The sequence below is a fragment of the Mirounga leonina genome, unplaced genomic scaffold (assembly GCF_011800145.1).
Source record: "Mirounga leonina isolate KUSES-001 unplaced genomic scaffold, KU_Mleo_1.0 Mir_166, whole genome shotgun sequence".
NCBI classification, from domain to species: domain Eukaryota; kingdom Metazoa; phylum Chordata; class Mammalia; order Carnivora; family Phocidae; genus Mirounga; species Mirounga leonina.
This window is the reverse complement of record NW_023270418.1, coordinates 6593076-6620405: the sequence shown is the minus strand read 5'-3', so window position 1 is coordinate 6620405 and position 27330 is coordinate 6593076. Positions and strand designations below refer to the sequence as shown.

Here is a 27330-nt window from a genome sequence, read left to right as displayed (position 1 = left end):
ATTGTCTATAAATTAGGTTTTTAAAATTTTATAACAATGATGGTCACCACACACACACACACACACACACACACACACACGGGGGGGGGAGCAGGGGACACTTAAACTTTTTCTCCAAAGTTAAAGTTTAAAAAAAAATCAAAATCAGTCATTTCCCTAAGTGAAAGCCTAAACTCAAGCAAATAATATGACATCCTTTTTCTCAGTTTAATATGTCATATACTTTTATAAATGCCCTTCCTATGTATTTGTTATCCTTCCCGTATGCATCCAAAAAGTCAAGGAACAAAGAAAACTATTTGTAATAAGTAAATTGTAAAGAGCTAGGCTGTATATATATATATATATATACCACATCTTCTTTATCCATTCATCTGTCAATGGATATGACACAAACAATGAATCATGGAAAACTACATCAAAAACTAATGATGTAATGTATGCTGATTAACATACCAATAAAAATTTTTAAAAAAAAGAGGTAGGCTGTAGTAATGTTTAAGGTATTTTAATAATTATTTGGAACATATAACTGAATTTTCATTTCATGAAATTAAACAGAAAATAATAAATACAAAAGATAATAAAACATATTATGATACATAATATAGTATTTATTTTTCTAGTTTATTTTTAAGTTTGACCAAAATAGAAAAAAACCCACATTTTTTCCACTATTAAAAATGTTTTCTTTAGAATTTAGTATACACGTTTATCATGCATTCCAAATGCACTCTAAGCTAAATTACATAATATAACATAGAAATTTGTTGCTATTTTAATATACAGGATTTTACCCTTCTGCTAGTCTCTGAAAGAAAGATGCCTGTTTATCAGAAAACCCACTAATTATATAGTAGCAAAATCTCACTAATTCTATAGAGCACACTGAACCTAACCCAAGGACATTTTATCAAAACATCAAACATAATGCAGGCACATGCAGAGAAAAACAAAACCCTCTGCAGTTGTAAATTCATATATTTTATTTCCAATGACTTTTACATTATTATATAAAAATAATTTTGGAAATTTGCTATACGACTAGGACCAAATATGCACAAGGGGAATGATAAAAGTTCATTTTAAATCTGAGCATGTTAACCCAACAAAAAGAAAAATCTGACCTGGCTGAGAAGCATCATTAATAATTTTAGTATTTTAAAGAGACTTTTAAGTACTAATTCCTTTAATATTCATTCTAACTTCAAGTCCCGCCCATTATTTACTTTTTTTGTTACCTGTTCCCACCACATCTAAATTTAATGTTTAAGAGAGACGAACATTCTCCTCTCCTAAAATGAAAATTTTTCTTAAAGTTCTAAATTATATTTAGCCACTTTCTCTGGTAAAGAAACTCGATTTATGGAATCCTTTCCTAAAATGTTCTGATGTTCACACTATATGATTCCAGTTTTGTGTCATTCTGGCTTTAACATCCTGCAGCATTATTCAATAGAGTGTACTCTATCATATTTTGCTTTCACTAACTGATTCTTTTGCAATGAGCAGAAAAAGAGCCAAGTATAAGAAGCCTTTTGTTTTTAGCACCCATTGAATGGAAACTCATTTTCCTCAGTGAAAACAGGGCCAGGGTGATTCAGGTGGGAGAGCTTCTCCTGTCTCACGGTTGTGGTTTGATAAATTCCTTTGTCATAGCTACTGTTACCACAGTAGGTAAAGAGAAGTTTTGAGATGAAGCTCTTGAAAAAAAGGTTGTTTTCAATATTAGGATAAGACAGGCAGCTCAGCTGGTGAGAGCAGGCCTGGAATTCAAAAGATGCCATGTGGCTTTGGTAAACCACTTCATCATTCTGGAGGCTGGTCTCTCTTTGACCACCTCTGTCAAACAAGAGATTTGGACTGAATGATCCAGAAGGTTTCTGCCACGTCTGTTCTTCTATTACTCTAGTGGGTCATCATTTGCCCATCAATCCTGATTTTATAACTATTTTTTAAATTAAAATCTCCTGAGATGCTAACTTGCAATTAAAATCCTCCTGTCACAACATTATATCAAAAAAGGATTGCAGGGACACTTGAGTGGCTCAGTCAGTTAAACATCTGCCTTTGGCTCAGGTCATGATCCCTGGGTCCTGGGATTGAGCCCCGCATCGGGCTCCTTGCTCAGCGGGAAGCTGCTTCTCCCTTTGTCTCTGCCTCTGCCCCTGCTTGTGCTCTCTCTCCCTGACAAATAAATAAATAAAATCTTAAAAAGAAAAAAGAAGATTGCAGGAATGGCAATGGTAAATAGAAAAAAAAGAGATTATTTGATTTTAAACATTGTTAAATTTGGCTTAAGTCATTTTGGAAATCTTTGAACAAATCAACAAAGTTTTTCTTCCTAAAATTTACAACTGCTGATATGGGTAATCGAATGTTTCTTTTTATTTCTTTTTCCCAAATGATGAATCAGTTGTAAACAAATTACACATCACCCACTGACCTGCCCATTGATTTGTTCCTCCGATCAGTGTAATAGCATTTTTTCCTGAAAAATAATAGAAACAGATGAAGACAGTCATGTGAAAAAAGAGAAACCAGTGAGTGACAACATTTGATCATACTGAGTATATTAACCCTCCAACTTCCACACACCTAAGAAAGACATGAAATAAGCCGATATAATAGTAAGAATTCTGAATGTACATTGTCTTAATTTCAGACTTGAAGTTACTAATAACAAAAAACTTTGATAAATCAATAGATCACTTTTGAATAGCTGATTTTTAATTCCATTTTTTGAGTCTGTCTTCTGCTACCCAATGCATATTAACAGATCATTTGCTTATATGAAGTCATCCATCCATCCATCCATCCATCCATCCATCCATCCATCCACCCATTTATATTTCTATCCATCTAAACACATATGTAATAAACAGTTATTCTGTGAGCTATGTTAAGGTATAACCATTAAAAATGTAGAGAAAAAGAGGGTATCTACCCTCAAAGAGCTTCCTTTATAGTTGAGGAGACAAGTGATGGTTATAATAAATTGTGATAATGCAGGAAAACAGAGTGCTATGGAAGTACCTAGGAAGGGATCTCAATTAGTTTTTGTACACGAAGGAGAAAGGAGTCAGGAAAAACTTCCTAGAGCATGTATTATCTGTGTTGAATCTTGAGGCATGAGTGGGAATCGTCCTCTGAATAAAGTACTTAGGACATGGTATTCTTGACAGAGGTAGCAGCCTATGAAATGGCTATAGGAGCAACACCAAATATTTAAAGATTCAGGAAACTGCAACTACTTTGGTAGTCTCTGGAGTATAAGTTGCAAGTTGAGTATAGTGATAAAAAAGCTGGCAGGGATGATGAACAAGGCACAGATAATGAGGGGTCTTACCACTGACTCTAAGGTTTTTGGATGAAAAACAATGGATGAAAAACATTGAGTGTTTTAAGTAGGTGTGAAGCATGTCTGATTTTAGAGACTCTAGAAGTTCGTGACAGAGGTTAATTCATCTCCTAAAAGATTCGTACCATAGCCTCATTTTGGAGCTCAGAAATCTCATGGTCTAGGTCTTCTAAAATGCCTTTTTATCCCTGCCCACCAAAACCTATTTCAGAGGATCAGTAAATTCTTCCCTCTGTGGCATCTAGAAAGCAGAGCTGAATCAGGATAATCGATATTTGGTCCTAACTGTGTTATTAACTACTTAGAAAACTTGAAAACCTGAACTACTATATTTCATTGCAAACACTAGTCATATTGCTAAAAAAGATATTTTTTCAGTTGTCTCTGCCATACCGCAACACTAAGTTCAAATATGGAATTTCAAGGCTTGCCATGTCTATCCTAAACTCATTTAAATATCTTCCCCCTTCATTTTTTCAAATATACAGAAATTTGTGTGCATACATAATTCATTTCCCATTGGAATACAAACCATCTTCTCTCTGAACTTCCTCTACACAGACTGCCTTGCACTATTTAATCATCATTATATAACTGATCATGGACTATCTTCTATAGGACATTGGGCCTCTTGAAGATAGTAGTTTTATTTCATTTGACTTTGTATGCCTGCTGTATACTTGGCACACTGTTTGATAAATAGTAAGTGATCAGATGGCTGATGAATAAATGAATGAGTCTTTGTTTAATTTATAGTTGCATTTATTTCCTTCAGTGCCTGAGACCACTTTGCATTTAATAAACATTTGCTAAATGAGGTATTATTTTTTAAAGCTACAAATGTAGAAATTAGCTTAAAATAATTTTTAGCACAAAAAATCTAGGGATGTTATGTAGAGGACATAAAAGTTATAATTATCAACCATAGATACGGTAAGGAATATTAGAAAAGCAAGGGGACATTTAGATTTAACACTATTCTCCATTTATCTTTATTGCTGCTAGTTTGAAATTTCTCATAAACATTTTTAATCTTTGAAATATTCTGGGAACAGTAAGGAAAAACAAAGGAGGAAAGTAATAAAGGATGAATATATATACTTTTTAGACTAATATTATAAAAGCAAATAAAAATGAAGAGACTCACTTTTCCCAATTAACCCGCACTAATTATCAGTCAAATCTAGGATGAACTATGTGTGACAATTAGTGCTGTTGAGTCCTCTTACTTGAAGACTGGTTATTGCTTATCTGTTTGGCTCTATTAAAGGGTGAGATTTCTTTCTGTCTTTGCAATATCTTAGCGAACTGCCTGTGATGACTTTTCCCCTAATTTTTCATTTAAAAGATTCTACGATTTTACACCTTGCATCAAGGCAACATCTATCTCCTTATCTCCCTACCCACCTATTTACAACAACCACTCAAAACTGTAAGGAAATAATGATGTGAACCATTGTTTCCAAGCCAGTGTTTCACACAGCCATGTGGTCACAAGTGCAGATGCCTGCAGGGCCAAGGGAAATAGGCAGTCACATGGGTGGAACCCTGGGTCCCCACCTTGTCAGGAAGAACTGCTCCACTCACCCATTTCATAAGTTGGGATGCCTGTTTCTATGTTATTTTATTTTTGAGTGAAGTGTCCTTTGCATAAAAACATGATCTAAGTTTAATCCCAATTGTGATAAAAAGATTGTTCTTAATGGTTTAAAAATCTCTCCCCCCACCCCCAATCTGCTATGTTTAAAATATTTGTGGGAGAAGATTAAGAATCCCATTAAGGAACTCAAACTGAGAAACTAGGGGATGACTGAATCATCTTAAAATATGTTTGACTCTTTTATTGTGAAAGGGGTAAGAATGAATAGGAAACACCTTTGAATCAAAAGAAAAATAATGAAAGCAGAACTTAATTATTTCTGGAATGTGGAAGACACAGGCTAAGTCCTTGCTGATAGGAGAAAAATAAGAAAATCTGAACTATTTTCATCCTCTGAAATTTTCTTGGGTAGTTTTTGAAACATCAAGTCTAATACGCAGGCCATATTTACTTTGGAATAATAATCATAAAAGGAAACAGCTAGAAAATTTAGGTGTATAAAGTTCTACACATACATTTAAGCAGAGAATTTAGATAAAATGCTCAAGATTCATGTTCATACAATGATTTCTCCTTATTGTTTGGCAGGGTTATAACTAATAATTTTTTCTGAATAAATTTGCAGTTTTTCTTTGTGAAATATAATATGTAGGTTTCAATGCCGAATACATATGTGGGAGAGCCAAGCATGTGTAAGCTTTTTTATGCATAAATCTTTTAAAAACTCTTGTCCTAAAAAGAGATATGTGTTTTTTCCTATTTAAGTTCTTTGTTATTGTATATTTTAATTTTAAGGCAGGATATATGTTCTTAAATGTGATAACAGTTGACAATTGGAAACTGAATTGGCCATCATAAAAACACTTTGCCACTCAATTTATGCTTGTATAGCATTCTCTTTTTATGAGGCAATGGCTATGCCAAATTTCATGTGTACCTTATAAATAAATGAGAAGTTAGTTACTAGGGATTTAATGTTACATCTATTATTTAAACTGGTCAGGAAAATGTTCCAAGAAAACTCTGTGTTCCAGTATTTGTCAAACTGTTTTCCCAAGAAACATATTAATATAAAAAAAAAATCCTATCATCAAATGGAAAGGGTGCTTTGTATAACCAACTCTTGAAATGTATAAAAATGGTCAGAATTATTAAAATATTAAAATTGCTAAGACAATACTTCTTTACCATCTGCATCAGAATCCTGTGGGATGCTTGTTAAAAATGTATATACCTTCTGTTCTAGAATTAGTATGCCATAATCTCCGGAGGGGAGGGCTCCGGGAACCTCATATTTACTAAGCGTCCCAGGTAATTGTAATGCACTCTAAAGGCAGAATGAGACCCACTTCTCTAAAAATACCTACAGTAAATAAACTTACTGTTTAACTCAGAAATTCAGAAACATATTTGCTCACAGGATATTTTTCTCTTAAGAATCTGGAACTAGTATTCCTTTGATACATTTTGGAAAATGTTACCTATTTTCTAATATTTATGTTATTAAATCATGAGAATTTCAATGGCATTTTCCATAAGTTTTAGTAATGCAGCAGTTGTAAACATTGTTTTAAAAAAACATGTTATAAGGGGGCACCTCAGTGGTGCAGTTGGTTAAATGTCTCACTCTTGGTTTCAGCTCAGCTCATGATCTCAGGGTCTTGGGATCAAGCCCTACATCAGGCTCTGCGCTCAGCCAGGAGTCTGCTTGAGATTCTTTCTCCCTCTCCCTCTGTCCCTTGCCTGCTCATGCGTGCTCTCTCTCAAATAAATAAATCTTAAATAAAATAAAAAAAAAAAACATCTTATAAATAAGAAATTTCAGGCGCACCTGGATGGCTTAGATGGTTAAGTGTCTGGCTTTGGCTCAGGTCATGACCCAGGGTGCTGGGATCGAGCCCCACATCAGGCTCCCAACTCAGCAGGGAGTCTGCTTCTCCCTCTGCCTCTGCCCCTCTCTCCTGCTCATGCTCTCTCTCTGCCTTGTCTCTCTCTCTCCCAAACGAATAAATAAAATCTTTTTTTTTAAAAAAGAAGAAATTTTGGCCACAATATCAAGAAGAGATAGTAACTGCATACATTTCAAGGTTTTCATAGTTCTTTCTTTAGATGTATCAGCACTCTCAAATGCAATAGTAGCAGGAAAATTTTAAAAAATGAGTATCATTTTTAAAAAGAAAAAAAAATATCTCTGAAGAGAACAGCTTCTTCAAAAGCTACCGTAGGTCAAGACACCATGGTACACAGCCTGGAGACCTAAGCTCTAATTCACACCAACTGAGGACACTCACAATCTGGTAAGGGAACTGTTTTTTAGGGAACTTCTAAGGAAAACAACAAAAGGAATTAAATTCAGTATAGATTCTTTAAAAATTAAAGTTATGAGAGTACTGATTATTCTATCATTGAGTTTCTCAAAATTCATCTGAAAAGGTAAGAGTAAGGGCAAGGACAGAGAGGAGGTCAATGTTCTCCAAACAGACCTTCAATTTTTAAAAACTAGTAAAATCCGACATGATGATGAAAAGAGCTATATGAAAAGTATGACAGTGTAAACTGTGTTGCCATTGTCTTCATAAGATTTTTTTCCCTGTAGACTATGGCAGAATGAACATATTTGGAAAGTGAATTGATAAAAAACATCTTTGAATTTTGAATGTCCAATACTTGGAGTAAAGCAAACATGTTAAGTGACATTTTATTCATAACTTATTCTTTCTCTGAGTGCAAGTATAACTGCAGCCTTAAGAACGAGAGTCTTTGCTGGGATCTAGGTCAAATTGTGTCAAATCCTTCCTTGTGCAGCACAAAAGGAACAAAATCTTCCAGACTCCTGGCCAACATCTGTTTTGTGTAAAGTCCAGAGGAGGTTAGGGGGATATATGCAGTCTTTCTTTTTTTTTTTTTTTTAATTTTTATTTATTTATTTGACAGAGAGAGAGATAGCGAGAGCAGGAACACAAGCAGGGGGAGTGGGAGAGGGAAAAGCAGGCTTCCCGCCGAGCAGGGAACCCGATGCGGGACTCGATCCCAGGACCCCGGGATCATGACCTGAGCTGAAGGCAGACGCTTAACGACTGAGCCACCCAGGCGCCCATATGCAGCCTTTCTGATGAGATGTTTTGATGCAATGTTCACTCAGTCTGAACTCAACCTGAATGCTGAAACCGACAGAAATGGGACACTTTGTGATAGACTCTAAGGGTTTTCTCCTTTTAGATCTACAAGGAAATTACTTTGTGCATGAATTCAATTACAACTCTTTTTAGACACAATGTTGAAATCACAGGACAAGGGGTAGATAAGGGCACCTGATTAGTTAAGATTAATTTAGAAATTTTTTAGCAATTTCATCCTGATATCAGAAACCAGGTCATCATCTTGAGTGTCATACTTTTCATCCTATGTTTACATCCTGTAGTCAAATTCGAATTTGTTAAAAGTAGATAATTTTGCAATATAAACAAATAAAATAACAGGTACCCACAATCTCACCTATCAGGAGGAGTCATTTTTAGCATAGTATATTTTATTATAGTAATATATAATAAATATATAATAACATATAATAATAAATACATCAATTATAATATATTAACTAATATGTCAATTATTAATATAATATATAATTAATATATAATATTATTACATTATATGTGTGTTAACATATAATTAATATATAATAAATATGTTTATTATAATTTCTATTTTATTTCTATGCATTTTATATTGTTGGAATTACACTGTGTAATTATAATCATAATGTATACAAAATTTTTTTTTAAAAGATTTTATTTATTTATTTGAGAGAGAGAATGAGAGACAGAGAGCACGAGAGGGAAGAGGGTCAGAGGGAGAAGCAGACCCCCTGCTGAGCAGGGAGCCCGATATGGGACTCGATCCCGGGACTCCAGGATCATGACCTGAGCCAAAGGCAGTTGTTTAACCAACTGAGCCACCCAGGAGCCCCAAAATTTATAATTGTTAAGAAATCCTATACCCATTCATTTTGTAAATGGAATTATATTCCATTGCAAGAGTGTATTCTAATTTACTCCTCCACTGTCGAATATAGAAGATATTTCCATTTTCCACAATTGTAAATAATACTTCAGGGAATGTTTTTACACATTTTTCATTTATATTCTTAAGATAAAAAATGGAGAGTATAAAAAGTTTTAAGGCTCACAAAAAATATTTTCAAGTTGAGTTTCTGAATATTTTATGAAGTTTAACTTGAACCATAAATAAACAAATCTGATTATTTACCATATCTGTGCAATGTTTGAATGTAACTATTTGTAAAATTCTTTACTAATTTCATAGGTTAAAATATATCACATTGTTTTAATTCTGCATGATTTTATGTAGCATGAATACGTACAAACCAAACAAGAAGAAATCAGATAGAGCAAATGGCAAATATTCTCCCAATATCAACTTGTAATAAGTCCCAGGCAAGTATTTCAAGACTTTTTAGAAAGTGACATAGTGTCAAAAGGGAAGAATTCGTCACAAGTTAAGAAATGTAGAGTAGGACAAATATATACTTACCAAGCTGTACTCTCCAGATTAGCTCAGTACAATGACTTGAACTGAAAGCAGTCCTTTGCAGACCTCACGCTAGCTAATCATAACACAAATAACATCTCATAGGCCCTTATTTGTTTCTTTCAGGAACCAACTTTTATAGAAACCTACAGACTTCAGGTTCTCTTAGGTAACTATCATTTGTATAAGATGTTGTAGAAATTAGACTTTTCTTTCCCTTATCATCTTTTGCTTTACAGTTTGTTATCATTATTATTCTTTGCCAAGCTTTTTGAGGTATTATTTGCTTATCTCTTAAATATCATTTTTAAAGAGAATTTTTAAACTCTTAGCTAAGTTTGAATATGAACCAATTAGGTACCCAATTCTAATATTGTCAGTAAGATTCCTCAGTAGTTGCCAGTGTTTAATCAGTTTCTGTTTTGTGGACAATGGCTATGTTTGCATCTTTCAAAGCCTGAGGTGTTTCAAATGACTAAAAAGATGGGACAGCTATCTCATATTTTATTTTGAAAGCCATGGAACCATAAGACTTGTCAGCACTCTTACTAGAATTGGCCTCTTCCATGCTACCAGGTCTGAGATATTTCTCTGTATTTTTGAATTGTACTCTTACTGTTCATTCATATTCATTATCTAGAAGCTCTTTTACTTGGTATCTTGTTACTCTTTTTAAACGCTCTTATCTGCTGATGAAGCACATTGAGCTCTAAAGAAGCATAGTATCTTTGCACATAGTGGGAACATTATTGAATTTAACATGGAGGAAGTGATACATTCTGCATATAACACAAGATACACAATATAGGGAAGCTCAGGTCTATTCAAACTTCATTTGCCTGTAGGAAGAATGGAAAAATCTTTGAATGGAGCAGGCCTCCCATTCCCAAGTATCCTCTGGGACTGAGGACAGAACTAAGAGATTATGCGGTTGAGCTGCAAGTAATGATTCTTGCTAACTGCTATACCAAGAGAAACACTCTATTTGTTTACAAATGGATGCTACACACACTTCCTGCCTTCCACAAAAACAGTAAGAATTTTTACCTACCCATATGAAATAAGAACTGAGACTGATCTTGGAAACTATAAGTTAAATTCTGAAAACAACCATTTTTCCCTCCCTCTAGGCCAGTCCACCTAGATGTGTTATAAAACATCCAAGGGACCATAAGTTTTATCACTTTTGACAAACATATTAGAAGGGAAAAAAAGTGTCCAAGATATTCTAACATTTGGAAGAAAAAGCTCTATAGAAAGAGTTACATTTGTTGCTCTAAAGTTTTGCAAAAAACACTCATCTTAATATACATTGAGATAGAATGAAGTAAAATTTGAAAGTACCTGAAGGGCATCCTGATATTTAGCCTTTCCGCATACTTGCACAGTGTGTCCCATGGAATATGAATTTTAATAAACATGATATCAGGGTTTGCAACAGCTGGCTGCGAAGGATAGAAAGGCAGTCACCATTATTTAGAATCAGAGCTGATGATATTGTGTCACAATTTGATTTGAAAAGAAAAAACACTGTCACCTTGTCTCCATGTAAATCATTGTCACTGATTTAAGGGGGATTTATATGAATAAAAATTCTTAATACAGAAAAACCTTCATAAAAATGTAACGATGCCATTGAATATAAGAATAATTTTTCTTATATTGATTGTTATCAAGATCCAGAATACCCAACCAGAAAAATCATGAACCAGTTAGGAATGTGAAGTTATTCTTGTTGGAAACTTTATCATGATCCTGCTCAGAGGGAACAGAAAACACTGACAGTTGCCACTAGTCATTCATTGATTCATTCACTTATTCTTCTAGCATATTTTATTGAGTAATTACTACCTGCTAGGTCCTATGAAAATCCTGGGAAAAAATGGATTATAAATCATACAGGTCCTTGACCTTACAGAGCTGTTAAATTTGCACACTTACTTTAACCTTTTAGTCTAGAAGAATTTAAGTGTCTTTGATCCACACAAAAGGTTTTTAAGCAGAGTTAAGTGTGCATCAAAATTATAAATAATTTATAAATAATTATAAATAAATAAATGGGGCTTTTAACAAAATTCTAATTCTTAAGAATTCCCAGAATTGGATTCCATTGTTCTGAATATTTTGTTCATATTACTAACAGAGAATCAGCTGCATTTTTGAACCAGATAATTATTAGGATTCTTAGATGTGGCCCACTAGTCTAAAATAGGTAACTAAATAATTGACTAGTCTGGCATTACATATCAATCATGGTCATATTCTATTTTTTCAAAAGCCTAGGCAATTATTTTCTCAAGTTCCTGTACTATCTGAGGCCCACACAGCAAGGAGGTTGTTCGTGACTATTCTAGCAGTGAATTCCACAGACCTTATCCTTCAAGTGATTAGAGATGCTGAACATACATAAAGGAACAACTCTGGTTTGCTTCCACTTAGGCAGGCCTGCCAGGTTAGACACAGCTGGACTGCATTTGGTTGGCATTGTTCATTTAAATTTCAGCTAGATGGAACTTCTCGAAAAACATAACCATCTTAAAAGCTCAAAAGTATGGAAGAAATTTATCATTTTAATTTAAAATCACATGCATTTTATAATTAAACTGTACAGTTTTATATCCATACATTCATAAAGCCCTATATTTTAGGTGTGGCTCATTTCATAAGTTTGCCAGAACAATATTTCAAATTTGTATCACCAATATTTTAGAACAGTATTATTAGAAAACCATGGGGCAATCATCTGGCTGATACTCAGATATAGAGGGAATCATTGCCATAGGACAGGCACTTCCACAGACCAGCATTTGCTAAAGTTTATTCCACGGAGTACTATGAAAAAAGGCAAGATATTCCATGGTCAAAAAATTTTGAGTTTCTCACTAGAGAACTTATGAGACACTTTAATATGTGTATACTTGCTAAAAATATCCAAGAAGGTGAGAAAAGTAAACTAAATTTTCAAAATTTTGGACCATGGGTTATTTTCTTCCTGATAGTTTATTGAGGTACCTCTATTTTGCAAGTCGTCATGGGAAAAATAGCAAAAGATGTTTTCACATAAGTATAATTTCCAGAGAGCTTTCCTACTTCAAATATGTTTGTTTTAAATTACAGGTAAAGAATGTGGGAATAAAATTGACAATGGCAGAAGAAGACATAGTATGTGTTAAATATCAACAGGCCTTTGAATTTAGACCAAGGTCATACATATCAGCTATGATCGAGAAAATAATGTGTAGAATTTTTTTAAATGAGATTAATTCATTTAAACAACTATTTGTTTTTTACCTAGCTAGAAAGGAAAAGGAGAACAATTATAATGTTATCTCTGGCTTCCTCTTAGCAACTATTACAGACTTGGCTGTAGGTTTCTGTGCAGCCACTAGGTATTTATCCAAAGGATACAAAAATAGTGATTTGAAGGGGCACATGCACCCCAATGTTTATAGCAGCAATGTCCACAATAGCCAAACTATGGAAAGAGCCCAGATGTCCATCGAAAGACGAATGGATAAAGAGGATGTGGTATATATATACACAATGGAATACTACCCAGGCATCAGAAAGAATGAAATCTTGCCATTTGCAATGACATGGATGGAACTGGAGGGTATTATGCTAAGTGAAATAAATCAGTCAGAGAAAGACAAATACCATATGATTTCACTCACATGTGGAATTGAAGAAACAAAACAGATGAACATCGGGGAAGGGAAGGAAAAATATAATAAGATAAAAATAGAAAGGGAGGCAAACCAAAAGAGACTCTTAACTATAGGGAACAAACGGAGGGTTGCTGGAGGGGAGGTGGGTGGGGGGATGGGGTAATTGGATGATGGGCATTAAGGAGGGCACTTGATGTAATGAGCACTGGGTGTTATATGCAACTAATGAATTACTAAATTCTACCCCTGAAACTAGTACTACACTATATGTTAACTAAATTGAATTTAATAAAAAAAAAAAAAAGAAAGAAAGAAAAGAAGTGATAGAATCAAGAAAATCTTTCTAAAGCATAAAAAGCATAGGCATTTAAATGACTCCTTCACTGAGGCAAGTGAAAGAAGAATTTCATGTTTTATTATAGTTTTACCTGCTTTAGCCATACAAAAGTTCTTATATTCAAATTGATAACAAAGATCCTTCTTTTGAAATTATGGTGTTGGCTGCTGGTGTTACACTAACTTGCCTTTTTGCTTACCAAGCACAATTTAAATTTCTTCAATCCTAACTGCCTACTTAGAAGAAATCACATGGTATGGTAGACAGAACATAAAGTGTGGAATCACAAAAATTTAAGTACAAATTCCATCTTTACCATGTACTTAGTTTTGTGAGCTTGGGGAAATTACCTAACCTCTCCGATCCTGCTCTCTCTCCTGAGAAATGGAGACAATGATCTTAACTCACAGAGCTGTTAGGAGTGTTATGAGAGACTGGATATATAAACTACTCAGGTATAACAGGATATCCAGAATTGTTCATTCTCTGTCAAGAGCATGCTTCTTCAATCAGATGCGAGCCTAAATAATGGCTAATTTCAAAACTTCACTAGAATCCTTCTCTCTCACTCTCTTTGTCTTTTTTCTCAGTAATTAGCTACCAGATTCATCTTTATTCCTTGGTTGTATAAGCCTTCAATAATAGGACTTTTGAGTTATACAAGTATAAAACCAGTAACAACCTATATTTGGGGAAAACTCTAGAGTGACTTGAATGGAGTGACTGAAGAATTAAGTATTTTTCTGGTAATATAAACTGGATATAAATTGTAATAAAACTGTATTTCTACAGACTGTAGTCTCTTTGGGAGGTGTCTCTTCCTTTACATGTATTTAAATTGTCCTATACCTGTATGTTATTGCTTGCTCCTAGGGAGAGGTGGGCTCTTTTTCAGCAGTTATAAAGAGAGAGAAAATGATACCCTCAGGATTACAGAAAACATATCTAGTATTCGTTTTCCTCAGAATCTGGAAGAGAGGCCTCTATGAAAATGAATGAGTCTAGACACAGACAAAAACCAATCTATACCAGAGATTTTTTTTTATGAAAATTAATTGAGATATTTAATAGACAGTGCAAACCATAATTTCATCTGAATATAAATGTATGCACATGTTTCCAATGAGTTATCTATCAGTTATCACAAACAGCAACAAGGACCTTAGAGCTATGTTAGAAAAATGTATAGCTGGGGTTTAACTCTACAATCTCACTTGCTCTCAAGAGAACACCATCCATTTCAAATCAGTGTCACAAACTCCAAAAGACCAGGGGAACAGGAGTGAGGGGTAGGCAGAGTGGTAAACACAGGGGCCAGTACACAGGAGATGGAGAGAAATACAGTTCTCAAGGAAACCAAAGTCAGAGTGATTCTTTAAAATAGAACTCAGATCATATGACTTCTCAGAACCCTATTGCATTCAAAGTGAAAGCCAAAGTGTTTTTCAGTGACCTACGCAATCTCAAGCTCAATATCTTGCTAACCACCCTCTCCTACTACTTTACCCCTCACTCATCCTACTTCTTATCCTTTGGTCACTTGCTATGACTTGCCTACATGTAGAATGGTTTAAGACTGAATAACGAGCCTTTGAGAAATGCACTGAAGTTTGAACATTGCATTCCCTCCAATGGTTCCATGTGAGTTTGAAAGCAGCGATCTCTTTGGTGGAACAGACAGCTCCTGGGACAAAAAACAGTCTCTCAGGAGCTGGACCTTATTCCAGTGTAAATAGAGATCTCATTTTCCCTCAGAGCATCATGGTTACTGAGGCTTAGGCATGTTGGTTTCCGGAGTACAGTTGTAACATGAAGAAGGTGTGAGTGACACATGTTTTGGGAGAGGTCTTGGAAGGTTTAACTTCCACAGCCAGAGAGCTTGGGTTTCATACTACCAGATGGGTCCTGATTTGTTTTATCTTACAGTATGTACAATCAGAGTTGGTCACTCCCCACTTCTGCACAGCTCCCACCCTGGTCTAAGCCATCATCATCTCTGGCCTAGATTCCTACCGTGCTGTCCAACAAAGCCTTTGCTCACATTCTTGCCCCCAATAATCTATTCATAGCATAATGGCCAGAGTGATTCTTTAAAATAGAACTCAGATTATATGACTTCTCAGAACCCTATTGCATTCAAAGTGAAAGCCAAAGTGTTTTTCAGTGACCTACGCAATCTCAAGCTCAATATCTTGCTAACCACCCTCTCCTACTACTTTACCCCTCACTCATTCTACTTCTTATCCTTTGGGTCACTTGCTACGACTTGCCTGTCCTTGCCCCATCTTTCTCACCATGTCTATTCTTTTCCCTGTAGTATTTATTATCTTTTAATAAGTGAATCTATTTATTTATGTAAGTGCCATGAAAGAATAAAAAAGCCACGGCTTTTATTTATTTTTGTATACCAAGCACCGAGTTCTATGCTGGGCACACAGTAGTCACTCACTAAACATTTGTTGAATGGATGAATGAGTGAGTTAACTTATTTTAAGTACATGTTCTATGTAATTTGTACCTCACCAAGAGATGATGGAAACAAGAATGCAAATAAACCAGAATTATTCTGGAAGAGGTGCTATGTCAAAATTCAAATTAGCATCATGAATAGCTGGCATAGTACTGATTATTAATTCAATCCTGTCAACCTTTAAGATGTGAAAATATCTAATGCACTTAAATAAAAGAGATGCTTTAGAAAGATGTTTCTACATTAATTCTACCATCAAGGAGTGAAATGTCAAGCTAAGAGCACATACAGCTAGAACATTTCTAATTTTGTATGTCTTAACTTTAAATATATATAGATCTTTTTCAAGCAGCATGAACTGTCTTCTTTTATAACTTCCTCAACTTAATTTCTCTTTTGTTATACCTCTACTTAAAACAAAACAAAAGTAGTTTCATTTTCTCGCAGCTACTGAGCAGGGGGTTGGTGAAGGGATGGTGTTGCCAGGGAAAAAGATTACTTTCTCCCTTGGAATCAAAAGCTCCCAATCTGCCGCTATTCTGTTAGCTCTGATGAAGGCAGGCTTTTCGGAGGGAACAAAACACCCACCGCCTTCACATTTCACATTATTATTTAATTATTCCATCCCAAATTCCCAAGAAGTAGAACATTCACTCTTGAGAGAAGAGGAAATTTAAAAATTGAGTTTTTACAAAGTCACTCTCTGTGAGCTGGTGGCAGAGAGCTGAAAGAAAACAGAATGTGGTAGCTCACGAGAGTAAGTCTAAGAAGAAGACAAATTGCTCATATGATCTGGAAATGTACTTGGAACACAAACACAGTAACAGATCATCTACCTATTCATTCATATGGCTTTCCAATATGAACCACTATCTACTGATGATGTGATCATCTAGAAATTGTCCATATGAACATGTGATATAATGAGGATTTGAAACCTGCTCTCTGCCAGACTCAGTGCTTAGCTCTGGTGAATGTAAATTTAAAAACTGGGGACTTGTTCCCTAAGGGATATTCCTATTTTTCAGCTAACAAGTCGGATACTTGCTGACGTGTTCACAATTTCCTTTTCTCTGTTCTCGTATCACAAACCCTTTCTTTTCCTTCCCCTTCCGCTTCCCTCCCTCCCTTCACCCTTCTTTCCTGGATCTTCCCCATCATCATTTAAGCATCTCATATAAGAAGAAAGAAAGAGAGAAGTGAAACCTCATGAGAGCTCTTTCCCCTCTCTGGCTATTGCTCTTCATCCTCCCACACACAGGGTGCTGATGACATTTGCTGTTGCTTTTGCTTTTCCACTCCCTCGTCACTCTTCAACCCATGTCCATCTTGCTTGCACGTCCATCTCTTCAGAGAGATGATTCTCATTGCTTTCACCAAAGATTTCTACAACCTCCAATGGAACAGGCCTCCTTCTTATCTTACTGGTCTGCTCAGCAGTATTTTACCCTGTTAACCACTTTTCCCTGAGACTCTTCCTCTGCCTCTTCCACCTACCTCCAAATCCTTCAAATGTCTACTCTCTTCTCCTACCTTTTACAAGCTCACTCTTAGATTCATTTTCTTTTCTTTTCTCTAGTGGTTTCATCCTAATACATGGCTTATATTACCATCTATATTCTAAAGACTAAAGCACTTACCCTCAGTTCACACTCCTCATTGGGCTCTAACACAAATTTCAAACATTTTCTACTTGTATTTCTCAAAGGTCCCTCAATTACTAGCTTATGATCTTTATTCCCATAATTTCATCCCACTTTCTCCCCAAATTAGCTCTCTTCTTGTCAAAAGTAGTTTTCTACTGGCTCTTCCTTCTGCCAATAGTATTCTGTCCCTTTATCTTCCCATGATGGACTCCTTTTCCTTTACATCACTTTCTTTCAGATCACACATGCTAACATAACTACCTAGCCACATTCCCCATATAAGTTATTCTGTTTTAGGGGCACCTGGGTGGCTCAGTTGGTTAAGCATCTGACTCTTGATTTCGGCTCAGATCATGATCTCCATGGGTATAAGATCAAGCCCCTTGTTAGACTGCATGCTCAGCGGGGAGTCTGCCTGAGATTCTCTCCCTTCCTCTCCCTCTGCCCCTCACCCCACACGTGTGAACACGCGCTAGCTCTCTCTCTCTAAAATAAAGCTTTAAAAAAACTTTAATACATTATTCTGTTTTAATAATTGCATGGCATTCCTTATTATGCATTTTTTCTTGTCTATTTATGGCTTCTCTCTTCCCATGAGAACATTGCCCATTTTTATCTTAATTCCCATTATCCCCAGAATGTAGCATATAATAGATACTTCATTAATGCTCCTTGAATAATAAAGAAATTGCTCAAGCCACAATCTTAAATTATCCTTGAGATCTTCCTTTCTTTTCCTATTGTAACCAAATCACCAAGTATCGACAATTTAACTTAAATATTTATCAAATCTATATCTTTCTCTCCCTCTCTAATGCCATCCATGATATCTGTGCATCCAGTCCTGCTCTTTAAATCTATCCTCTTTTGAGGATTCCAAGGTATCTTCTTAGAAAACAAATAGGGTCATGATCCTGCCCTGCTTAAAATTATTCAATAGTTTCTCATTTTTCTTAAGAAAATCATCAAAAGTCTTACTCTACTAGGCATAATTATTTAGCCCTCATGATTCTTTCCATACTCATCTAGTACCCTTTTATTCTGGTACTAAAAAATGCCAGTGTCCTTCCTCTCACTACCGTCATGATATTCAATTGATTCCTATTATGATGGGATTTGTCATTAATAGATTAAGAGATCCCCAGGTGATTAGAATGTGCAGTCAGTACTGAAAACCACATCTAGCCCTTTTATTTGACTTATTTTAGGTACTATCCATTTTCAAACTTTAATTCAAAGTTTATTTCTTTAATTTCACTTCTTCCCTTCCTCTAGTCTTCCCTCACCCTCCAGACTAGATCACTGCCCTTGATATAAATCATTCTAGCATCATTTATTTTTCTTTTAGGTCACTTATCACAGTTTGAAATTATGAAAGACTGACTCCTATGTAGTGTAAATTCAGTGAAGGCAGGGATGAGGTCTACTTTACTCATTGGATCCCCAATAGCTTGAGTAGTACCTGTTAAGATTATTTGCTGAATTAATAAATAATTGGAGATATGTAAGCAAAATAACTACCAATATTATAATAGGATATATGTATAAATTGCTCTGGGAACAGATGAGGAAATGATTAATTGTATGGAGGAGAAATCATGGGGAAATAAAATCTTATCACAAGACTGAGTTCATAAGACTTTGGTAATAAGTACTTATTGGTTGAATTAGTCCAGTGATCTGGGTATTCTGGGTTAAAATTCCCAGAAGAGACATAAAAAGGGAAACACAATTAAAGGAGTCAATAGAAATTGAGACCAAAATTCAACTTGCCCAATTCTATAACACTAGACACAGTATGTGACTAAATCCTTACCTTATAAAGAATTAAGGCACTGTACTGTTATTTTATATATATTTAAAAAGTGTTAATAAATATAAATACATCAATTTGCTAGGGCCACCTCATTATAATTCAGTATTTCCTAATGTGTGTTTCTTAGAAGACTAATCACAGGAGCTCTCCTGTGGAAAAAAAGAGGGGTGGGACTCCAATATCATATGTAAGTACCCATGAGCACTTCATTCCACTGATAACATTTCCTAGCAAATTATCTAGATATTTAATCAAAGAAATCATCAACATTTTTTCACCTTGTCTGTCTCATTTTTTAGAAAAGTAGCTGAATCACACTTGTAGTAATTTAGGGGCCCCTCAAATACTTAATTTAAAATTTTTCTCTGAATAAGGGAATGGCTAATTAAATCCCCAAGTTGTAATACTATACACCTCATAAAAAAGATGAGTTGGATCAAAATATAATGACAATTTAAGATATTCATAATGTATTATTAAATGACAGATTTGAGTAGTAGAATAGTATGTATAAAATGACTGCTTTTTTCTAAAAAATTTGTACATATTTATATATACTAGAAAATATCTTGAGGGACACCTAGCAGAATAAAATCAAGGTATTAACAGGGCTATTAATAAAGAAAAGGACATGATTTGGGAGACAGTAGATGTAAATTTTGACTTCTTATTTTGTACATTTTTATACTTTAAATTTTTCACATTAGATTTTTTACTTTCTGTAATGTGATAAATACATGTTTAATGTGTGTGTGGTTTTTTTTTTTTGAAACTCAAATGAGAATTTTATAATTTATATGTTACAAACACCTAAGAAACTATTTTCTTTACAGTTATTGCCATATACTTTTTTAGCTTGTGTACAATTTCACATAACTGAAAAGCTTGTGTTTCTCAGCTCAAGCCCCTATAGACCCCACTAAGTCGGGGCCCAGCCGTTCTCTGAAGTACGAAGATCAGAAGTTGCTGATCTGCAGCAGGGTTTGATGCCATTCCTCAGGGCTAATGTTCTCAGTGATGGACTTCATGAAGCACTGCTCATTTACCTTCTGGAGCAAGGAGCTACCAGAAGGGTTGGCCTTGCTCAGGGTTTCGTAGCAGGTGAGGATTTCCAAGGCCAAAACATAGAGTGGTGGAGCATGGCCATAATGTGCAGAACATGACAGAATACCTGGGTGTAAAAAAACAGGGTCTCCTGGGTCAGGTCCTGTTCTTGAGCCCAAGGGCCAACTGACTGTATCAACCTAACGGAGTCCAGGAGATTGGTCAGACTATTACAGAGAAGTTTGACTACATGTCTCCAGCCTTCCATAGAAAGCCAATTACAACAACTCTGGCTGCAGAGAAACTGGAAAGCTCTCAGGAAGAGTATGGAGAGCTGGAGCTCCTGGGCAAAGGGCTTCAGGTTGAGCAGAGGAACAAACTGAATATATTCCAGGCTATACGGGATGTGCAGGAGTTGTTTCTCCAACAGTCTCCTGGTCAACTGGTAAAGGTACTGCCACTCTTGGGGGCTGCACCAAGGCATAACTTGTACCAGGGCCACCAGAAAGCCCTTGCTGAACAATCTGACCTCCTTAGGGTTGCCCACATCTACCACTAAGAGGGACAGCATCTGCTCAGAGATGCTGCTGGAGATGTAGCAGCACTCCATCCAGGCAAGAAGCCTTGTGCCTGGACTGTACCCAGAGTGGGCTTGGGAGGTCCACTCATCCTCAAAAAGCTTACAGATCTCAAAAAGCATGGCTGGCAGCTCACACTTGAAGTGGCCCTCAAAGAGGTTCTTCATTCTCAGGTGCACCATCCAGTCAAGCTGCTCCAGCTTCCAGTGGAGCCAAGACAGGGACTTGATCCAGGTGTCTGGGGAGAAGGTCTCAGCATTAGCAATATAATCTTACAGAGGATCTCCAGGATATGGATCACCAGATCCTTCCCATCCAAAGAGAGGCACCGTTTCTCCTTGGGGAGCTGCCAGTATTTGCTGAAGCAATCCAGGAGCTGGCACAAGCTGAAGATGAGGGGGAACGGAGAGCAGGTCTGGAGCCAGTATTCCTTTAAACACGCATTTGCTTCAAGAGTCTGGATGAAGATCTTCAAACCGAGGTCCACCTCTTTGACATCTAGCATCAAGAAAGGCAGGATGAACTCCTTTAGCACCTCATCTGGCCCAAGAAGAACAGCAACTGGGATACCTCGGGGCTTCACAGGATTCATTAGGCAGCCCAGGAGCTCCAAAAATTGCTTTTCTTCCTTGGGTGTAGAGAACTTTGTCCAGACGGTTTCTTTGAGGCATGACACCACAAAAGTAGTGGATGGATCTGGACCCTGCTCTTCCATGAACCTAAGGGTGGGGAAGGCAGTGAGAATCTGAGCCAGGAACTTGTGAGTGCTAAGACTGACCACAGCCATGCTGCACATTTTCTTCACAGTGATCTCCGGGTGTAATATTACCAGGCGGGCCACAGAAACCACAGCTTTAGCTAAGCCCTGTTCAGAGGCACTCTGTGTGAGCTGGTTAAAAGTTGTATTGAGGTCCTCCTGAAACCCGTTCAAGTAAGCCATCAACTTCTCAGAGAGACCCTTCTGCCCCCAGGAGAGCAGGGTGCCTGAGAGGACTTTATTTTTATCAGGCAGCGAGAGGTCTGCATAGCAGTCTAGAATCAAGCTGATCACTTGTCTGATCTGAGATTCCGGGATGGCTCTGTCTGTCATGGTAACTTCCATCACTGTTTCCAGCAGCTTTAACACCAAGTCTGGCTCTCGGAAGAGGGCCCAGTTATTAACCAGGCAGGCTAGCCACTCGTCTGAGAAGGCCCACTTCTCAGAAGCAAAAATGTAGCACATTTCCATGTGCCGATCCATCTTCTGCTCAATAATGGCCACGGCAATTGAGGCGGTGATGTCCTTCTCAAAGCCCTTGTTCTTTAGCACCTTGGTGGTTTTCCTCAGGAAGTCCCCAACATACTCTGCCAGCTCCGAGACCACCTGCCTCTCCTCCTTGGACAAGCTGGTAGAATCCAGGTAGAGCTTCAAGTTCTGGCTGAAGGACATCAGGTTGTCACACAGCCAGTAGCTGTCATAATTTGTCCCTTGGCTGCTGGTGAGCATGGCCTGCAGCTCCTCCCCCCCCACTCCCGCAGCAGACTGCACATGAACTCAAACCCGATGAAAATCGTCTTGCTTGGAAGCTTGGCCAGGGAGGTCAGGCTGATGTCCCATTTGGCCTCCTTTACCTTCTCTGCCAGTGCTTGTCGGTGATATGGGTTCTGGGTGTCCGAATTCCACACAGAGATCACCGTGGCCAGTGTGTCCAGATACATGGTTGCAGATACTTCCTGGGGGTCGTCCTCCATCAGGGCAAACACCGTCAGCATGTCTGCCAAGTTGGCTAATGCACCGCACTTCATTCCTGGGCACGGGATTCTATTTGGGATTTGCTTCAGCCCCGTGAGCAGCATGGCCAACAGGGGCATAGTGGGACACACATCTGGGTCTGACTTAAACCTCTTTGGAGGGTGGGAGAACTCATCTGAGGAGGACAAATACTTGTGGGCCATTGTTCTAAACTGGGAGAGCAGGGGGTCCTGCTGATTGCCTTTGTGCTTCATCGTGTCCCACGAGACACTGAGGAAAAAGGCCACATCCGTTGAAGACGTGTCAACAGACATGCGCTCCAAAAAGCGCGCTAGTTCTGCACGGCAGATAGTGGCTGGCAGGGCCATCAGGAGCTGGATGAAGAGTCCAGAAGCTTCCAGCGACTTGAGCAGCTCAAAAAGGACCGTGTGATTGATGGCAGGGATCATGTTGCCTACTGAGAAGAACACATCTTCCTGCCACCGAGTGTCAGCGTCTGAAGGGGTGGCGGGGTAGGGCTGAAGAACCTTGGCCCAGATGATGATCAGAGCTTTCTTCTTCCAGGCAAAGGGCTGGCAGCTGCTGTGGCAGAGATCTCCCTTAGGGCCTCCACAATGGGCTGCCCAATGCGTTCCCAGTCAGACTTTTTCAATTCCGTCAGCGCTTTGGGGTGGAACAGCTGTTCTGCGAGCAAAAAGACCCCATGCAGAATAGTCATTTCCTCACAGATATTCACGGGTTCTAGGTCCATGGCGGCGATGCTGGGGGCCTAATGTGTGTTTTTTTTTTTTTTTTTAAGATTTTATTTATTTATTTGAGAGAGAGAATGAGAGACAGAGAGCACGAGAGGGAAGAGGGTCAGAGGGAGAAGCAGACTCCCTGCTGAGCAGGGAGCCCGATGCGGGACTCGATCCCGGGACTCCAGGATCATGACCTCCTAATGTGTGTTTTTTAAGACCTTAGAGGTTTAACTGAAACAGCAAGAGGTTTTTTTTGTTTTGATAAAAGGTGTATGAAAGATATGCTTTTATCTCCTTTCTATTTATCTCCTCTCTATTTTTCTAATGAGCATTGATAGTTTTATTGTTTCACTAGAAAAAATAACATTCTTTAAAAGAGCACTTTTAAAAAAGCATTCAAGGAAAAAAAGTTGTCAGGGATAAAGAAGGGCACCACATAATGATAAAGGAGCCAATTCTCCAAGAAGACATAATAATCTTTAATGTGTATGCACCTAATAAGAATGTCAAACTGTGTGAGGCAAAAACTGATAGAACTGCAAGAAGAAACAAATGAATCCACTATCACAGATGGAGACTTCAACACTCCTCTATCAGAAATAGACAGACCCAACGGACAGAAAGCCGGTAAGGAAATAGTTGAACTCAACAACACCATTGATCAAGTAGATATAATTGACATCTATAAATTACTTCATTTACAGCAGAATACACATTTTTCTAAAATTCACATGGATGGGGGCGCCTGGGTGGCTCAGTTGTTAAGCGACTGCCTTCGGCTCAGGTCGTGATCCCAGGGTCCTGGGATCGAGCCCCGCATCGGGCTCCCTGCTCGGCGGGAAGCCTGCTTCTCCCTCTCCCACTCCCCTTGCTTGTGTTCCCTCTCTCGCTGTGTCTCTCTCTGTCAAATAAATAAATAAATAAAATCTTAAAAAAAAAAAAAAAAACAACCGTGCCCTTTAAAAAAAAAATTCACATGGATGATTCAAGAAGATAGATTATATTCTGGGCCATAAAACACATCTTAACAAATTTAAAGGAATAGAAATCATATTACAATGTCTGCTCTCAGACCACAGTGCAATTAAACTAGAAGTCAATTACAGAAAGATAACTGGAAAATCTCAAAATATGTGTAGATTAATAACACACTTCCAAATGACACATAGGGCAAAGATGAAATCTCCAGAGAAAAAAATATTTTTGTACTATGTGAAAGTGAAGACACAACTTACAAAAATTTAAACTATTTAAACTTTAAATACAGTGAAAGCTGTGCTTAGGGGTAAATTTATAGCATTGACTGCATGTATTAAAAAAAGAAGAAAGATTTAAAGTCAATCTCAGTTTCTACCTTAAGAAACTAGAAAAAAAAGAGCAAATTAAATTCAAAATAAGTAGAAGAACAAGAATTAGAACATACTATAACATTATGTCAACAATACTTCAGTAAAAAAAGATTTGGTGCATAAACCAGTAAAATTGAAAATAGAAAAAGACAACAGAAAAATTGATGAAACTTTCTGTTCTCTGAATAGATCAATAAATCAATAAGCCTCTAGATAGCCTACTAAGAAAAACAGAGAGAATACACAAATTACCAGTATCAGAAATGAAAGAGGGGACTTGACTATAGATCCCATGGAAATTAAAAGGTTAATAAAGGAATACTATGGTTAATTCTATGCTAACATATGATAACTTAGATGAAATGGGCCAGTTTCTTTAAAGACACAATCTGCCAAAACTCACATACAAAACGTACACAATCTGAATGGGTCTATATCTATTAAAGAAACTGAATCATTAATTAATAACTTTCCAAAAAAAAGCACCACTCCCAGATAGGTATACCGATGGTTTCTACCAAACATTTAAGAAAGAAATTGTGCCACTTTTCTATAATGTCTTTCAGAGCATAGAAGTGGAGGGGAAACTTCTTAACTCATCTATGAGGCCAGCACTACGCTATTACCAAAATCATACAAAGGCACTCCAAGAAAAACAAAAACAAAAACAAAAACCACAGACCAGTATCTGTCATGAACAAACATGCTAAAAATTTTAACAAAATATTAGGAAATAGAATTTAACAATGTATAAAAAGAATTATATACCACAACCAGTTGGGATCTGTGTTAAGTATGACAGGCTGTTTCAACATTTGAAAATCAACTGATGTGATCCATCATATCAATAGGCTGAAAAGGAAAAATCATATGATCATATTAATAGATGCATAAAAAGCACTTGACAAAATCCAACACCCATTCATGATTAAAAACTCTAAGTAAACTAGCAGTAGAGTTGAACTTCCTCAACTTGATACAGAATAGTTACAAAACACCTACAGCTAACATACTTAATGGTAAGAAACTAGAAGCTTTCTTACTAAGATCAGGAACCGCTCCTTTTCAACATTATACTGGAAGCCCTGGCAAATACAGTGTGGTATAAAAAGAACAAAAATGGTACACAGATTGGGGAGGAATAAAGAAAACTCTTTTGTTCTCAGATTATATGGTCAGATGACATAGAATGTAAAAATTTCAAACAAATCAACAATAACAACAAAAACAAATCCTGTAACCTAATAAACAATTACAACAGGATTTTTTAAGATGAAAGGTTAATATACAAAAGTTAATTGCTTTCTTTCAGCAATGAACAGTGGAATTTGAAATTAAGAACATAGTACAATTTACATTAGCACCACAAAGATCTAATTACTTAGGTATAAGTCTAAGAAAATCTGTACAAGATCCATATGAGGACAACTACAAAATTCTACTTAATGAGATCAAAGAAGAACCAAATAAATGGAGAGAGATTTCATGTTCATGGATAGGAAGACTCAATATTGTCAAGATGTCAGTTCTTCTCAACTTGATCTGTAGATTTAGTGCAATGCCAATCAAAATTTCAACAAGTTATTTTGTGGATACTGACAAAGATTATGGAGAAGAAAAAGACACAAAATAGCCAATATGATTTTGAAGGAGAAGAACAAATTTGGAGGATTGGCATTACCCGACTTCAACACTTACTATAAAGCTGCAGTAGTGGTATTAGTGAATAAATAGACAAGTAGATAAATGGAACAGAATAGTGAGCCTAGAAATAGACCCACATAAATATCAACTTGACTTATGAAAGTCAACTGATCTTTTGTAAAGGATCAAAGGTCAAACAATGGAGCAAAAACAGTTTTTTAAACACATGATGCTGGAACAACTGGACATCCACATGTAAAAACTAACTAAATAAAGCTAGACACAGACCTTACACCCTTCATGATAATTAGCTAAAAATAGATCAAGATCTAAATGTAAAACACAAAACTATACAACTCTCAAAAGACAAAATAAGAGACAATTTATATGACTTGAGGGTGCTTTTAAAAATATAACACCAAGAGTACAGTCCATGAAAAAAGTTGATAAGCTGGACTTGCTTAAAATTAAAAACTTCTGATCTGTGAGAGACAGTGTCAAAAGAAATGAGAAAACAAGCAACAGACTGAAAGGAAATATTTGCAAAAAACACATCTGATAAAGAACTGTTATTTCAAAATATACAAAGAATTCTTAAAACTCAACAATAAGAAAACAAACAACTCAAGGGCCTTAACAGAAACCCCACCAAACAAAATATATAGACGGCAAATAAGCACATGAAAAGATGCTGTACATCATGTGTCAGGAAAATGCAAATTAAAAAATGAGCTACCTCTATCCACCTACTAGAATGGCCAATATCCAGAATACTGGCAACAGCAAGTGCTGGT

At 36.6% G+C, this 27330-nt stretch overlaps 2 protein-coding genes across 2 annotated transcripts in view; both read right to left on the bottom strand.

Annotated features, from left to right (window-relative positions):
* The window catches only part of ANO3 (anoctamin 3), a 401618-nt gene that overhangs the window by 100350 nt on the left and 273938 nt on the right, over positions 1–27330 (bottom strand). Inside the window, exons 7-8 of the mRNA XM_035012465.1 lie at positions 10857–10957; positions 2447–2491 (exon numbers count right to left, since the gene is read on the bottom strand). Coding sequence (XP_034868356.1) covers positions 2447–2491; positions 10857–10957 — 146 coding nt within the window. The remainder of the gene's footprint in view (positions 1–2446; positions 2492–10856; positions 10958–27330) is intronic.
* On the bottom strand, positions 20406–23554 carry LOC118015703 (gem-associated protein 4-like). Its single transcript, XM_035012464.1, is given in 5 exon segments — positions 20406–20581; positions 20584–21336; positions 21339–22575; positions 22578–23380; positions 23383–23554. Coding segments are annotated over 5 exon segments (3141 nt in total).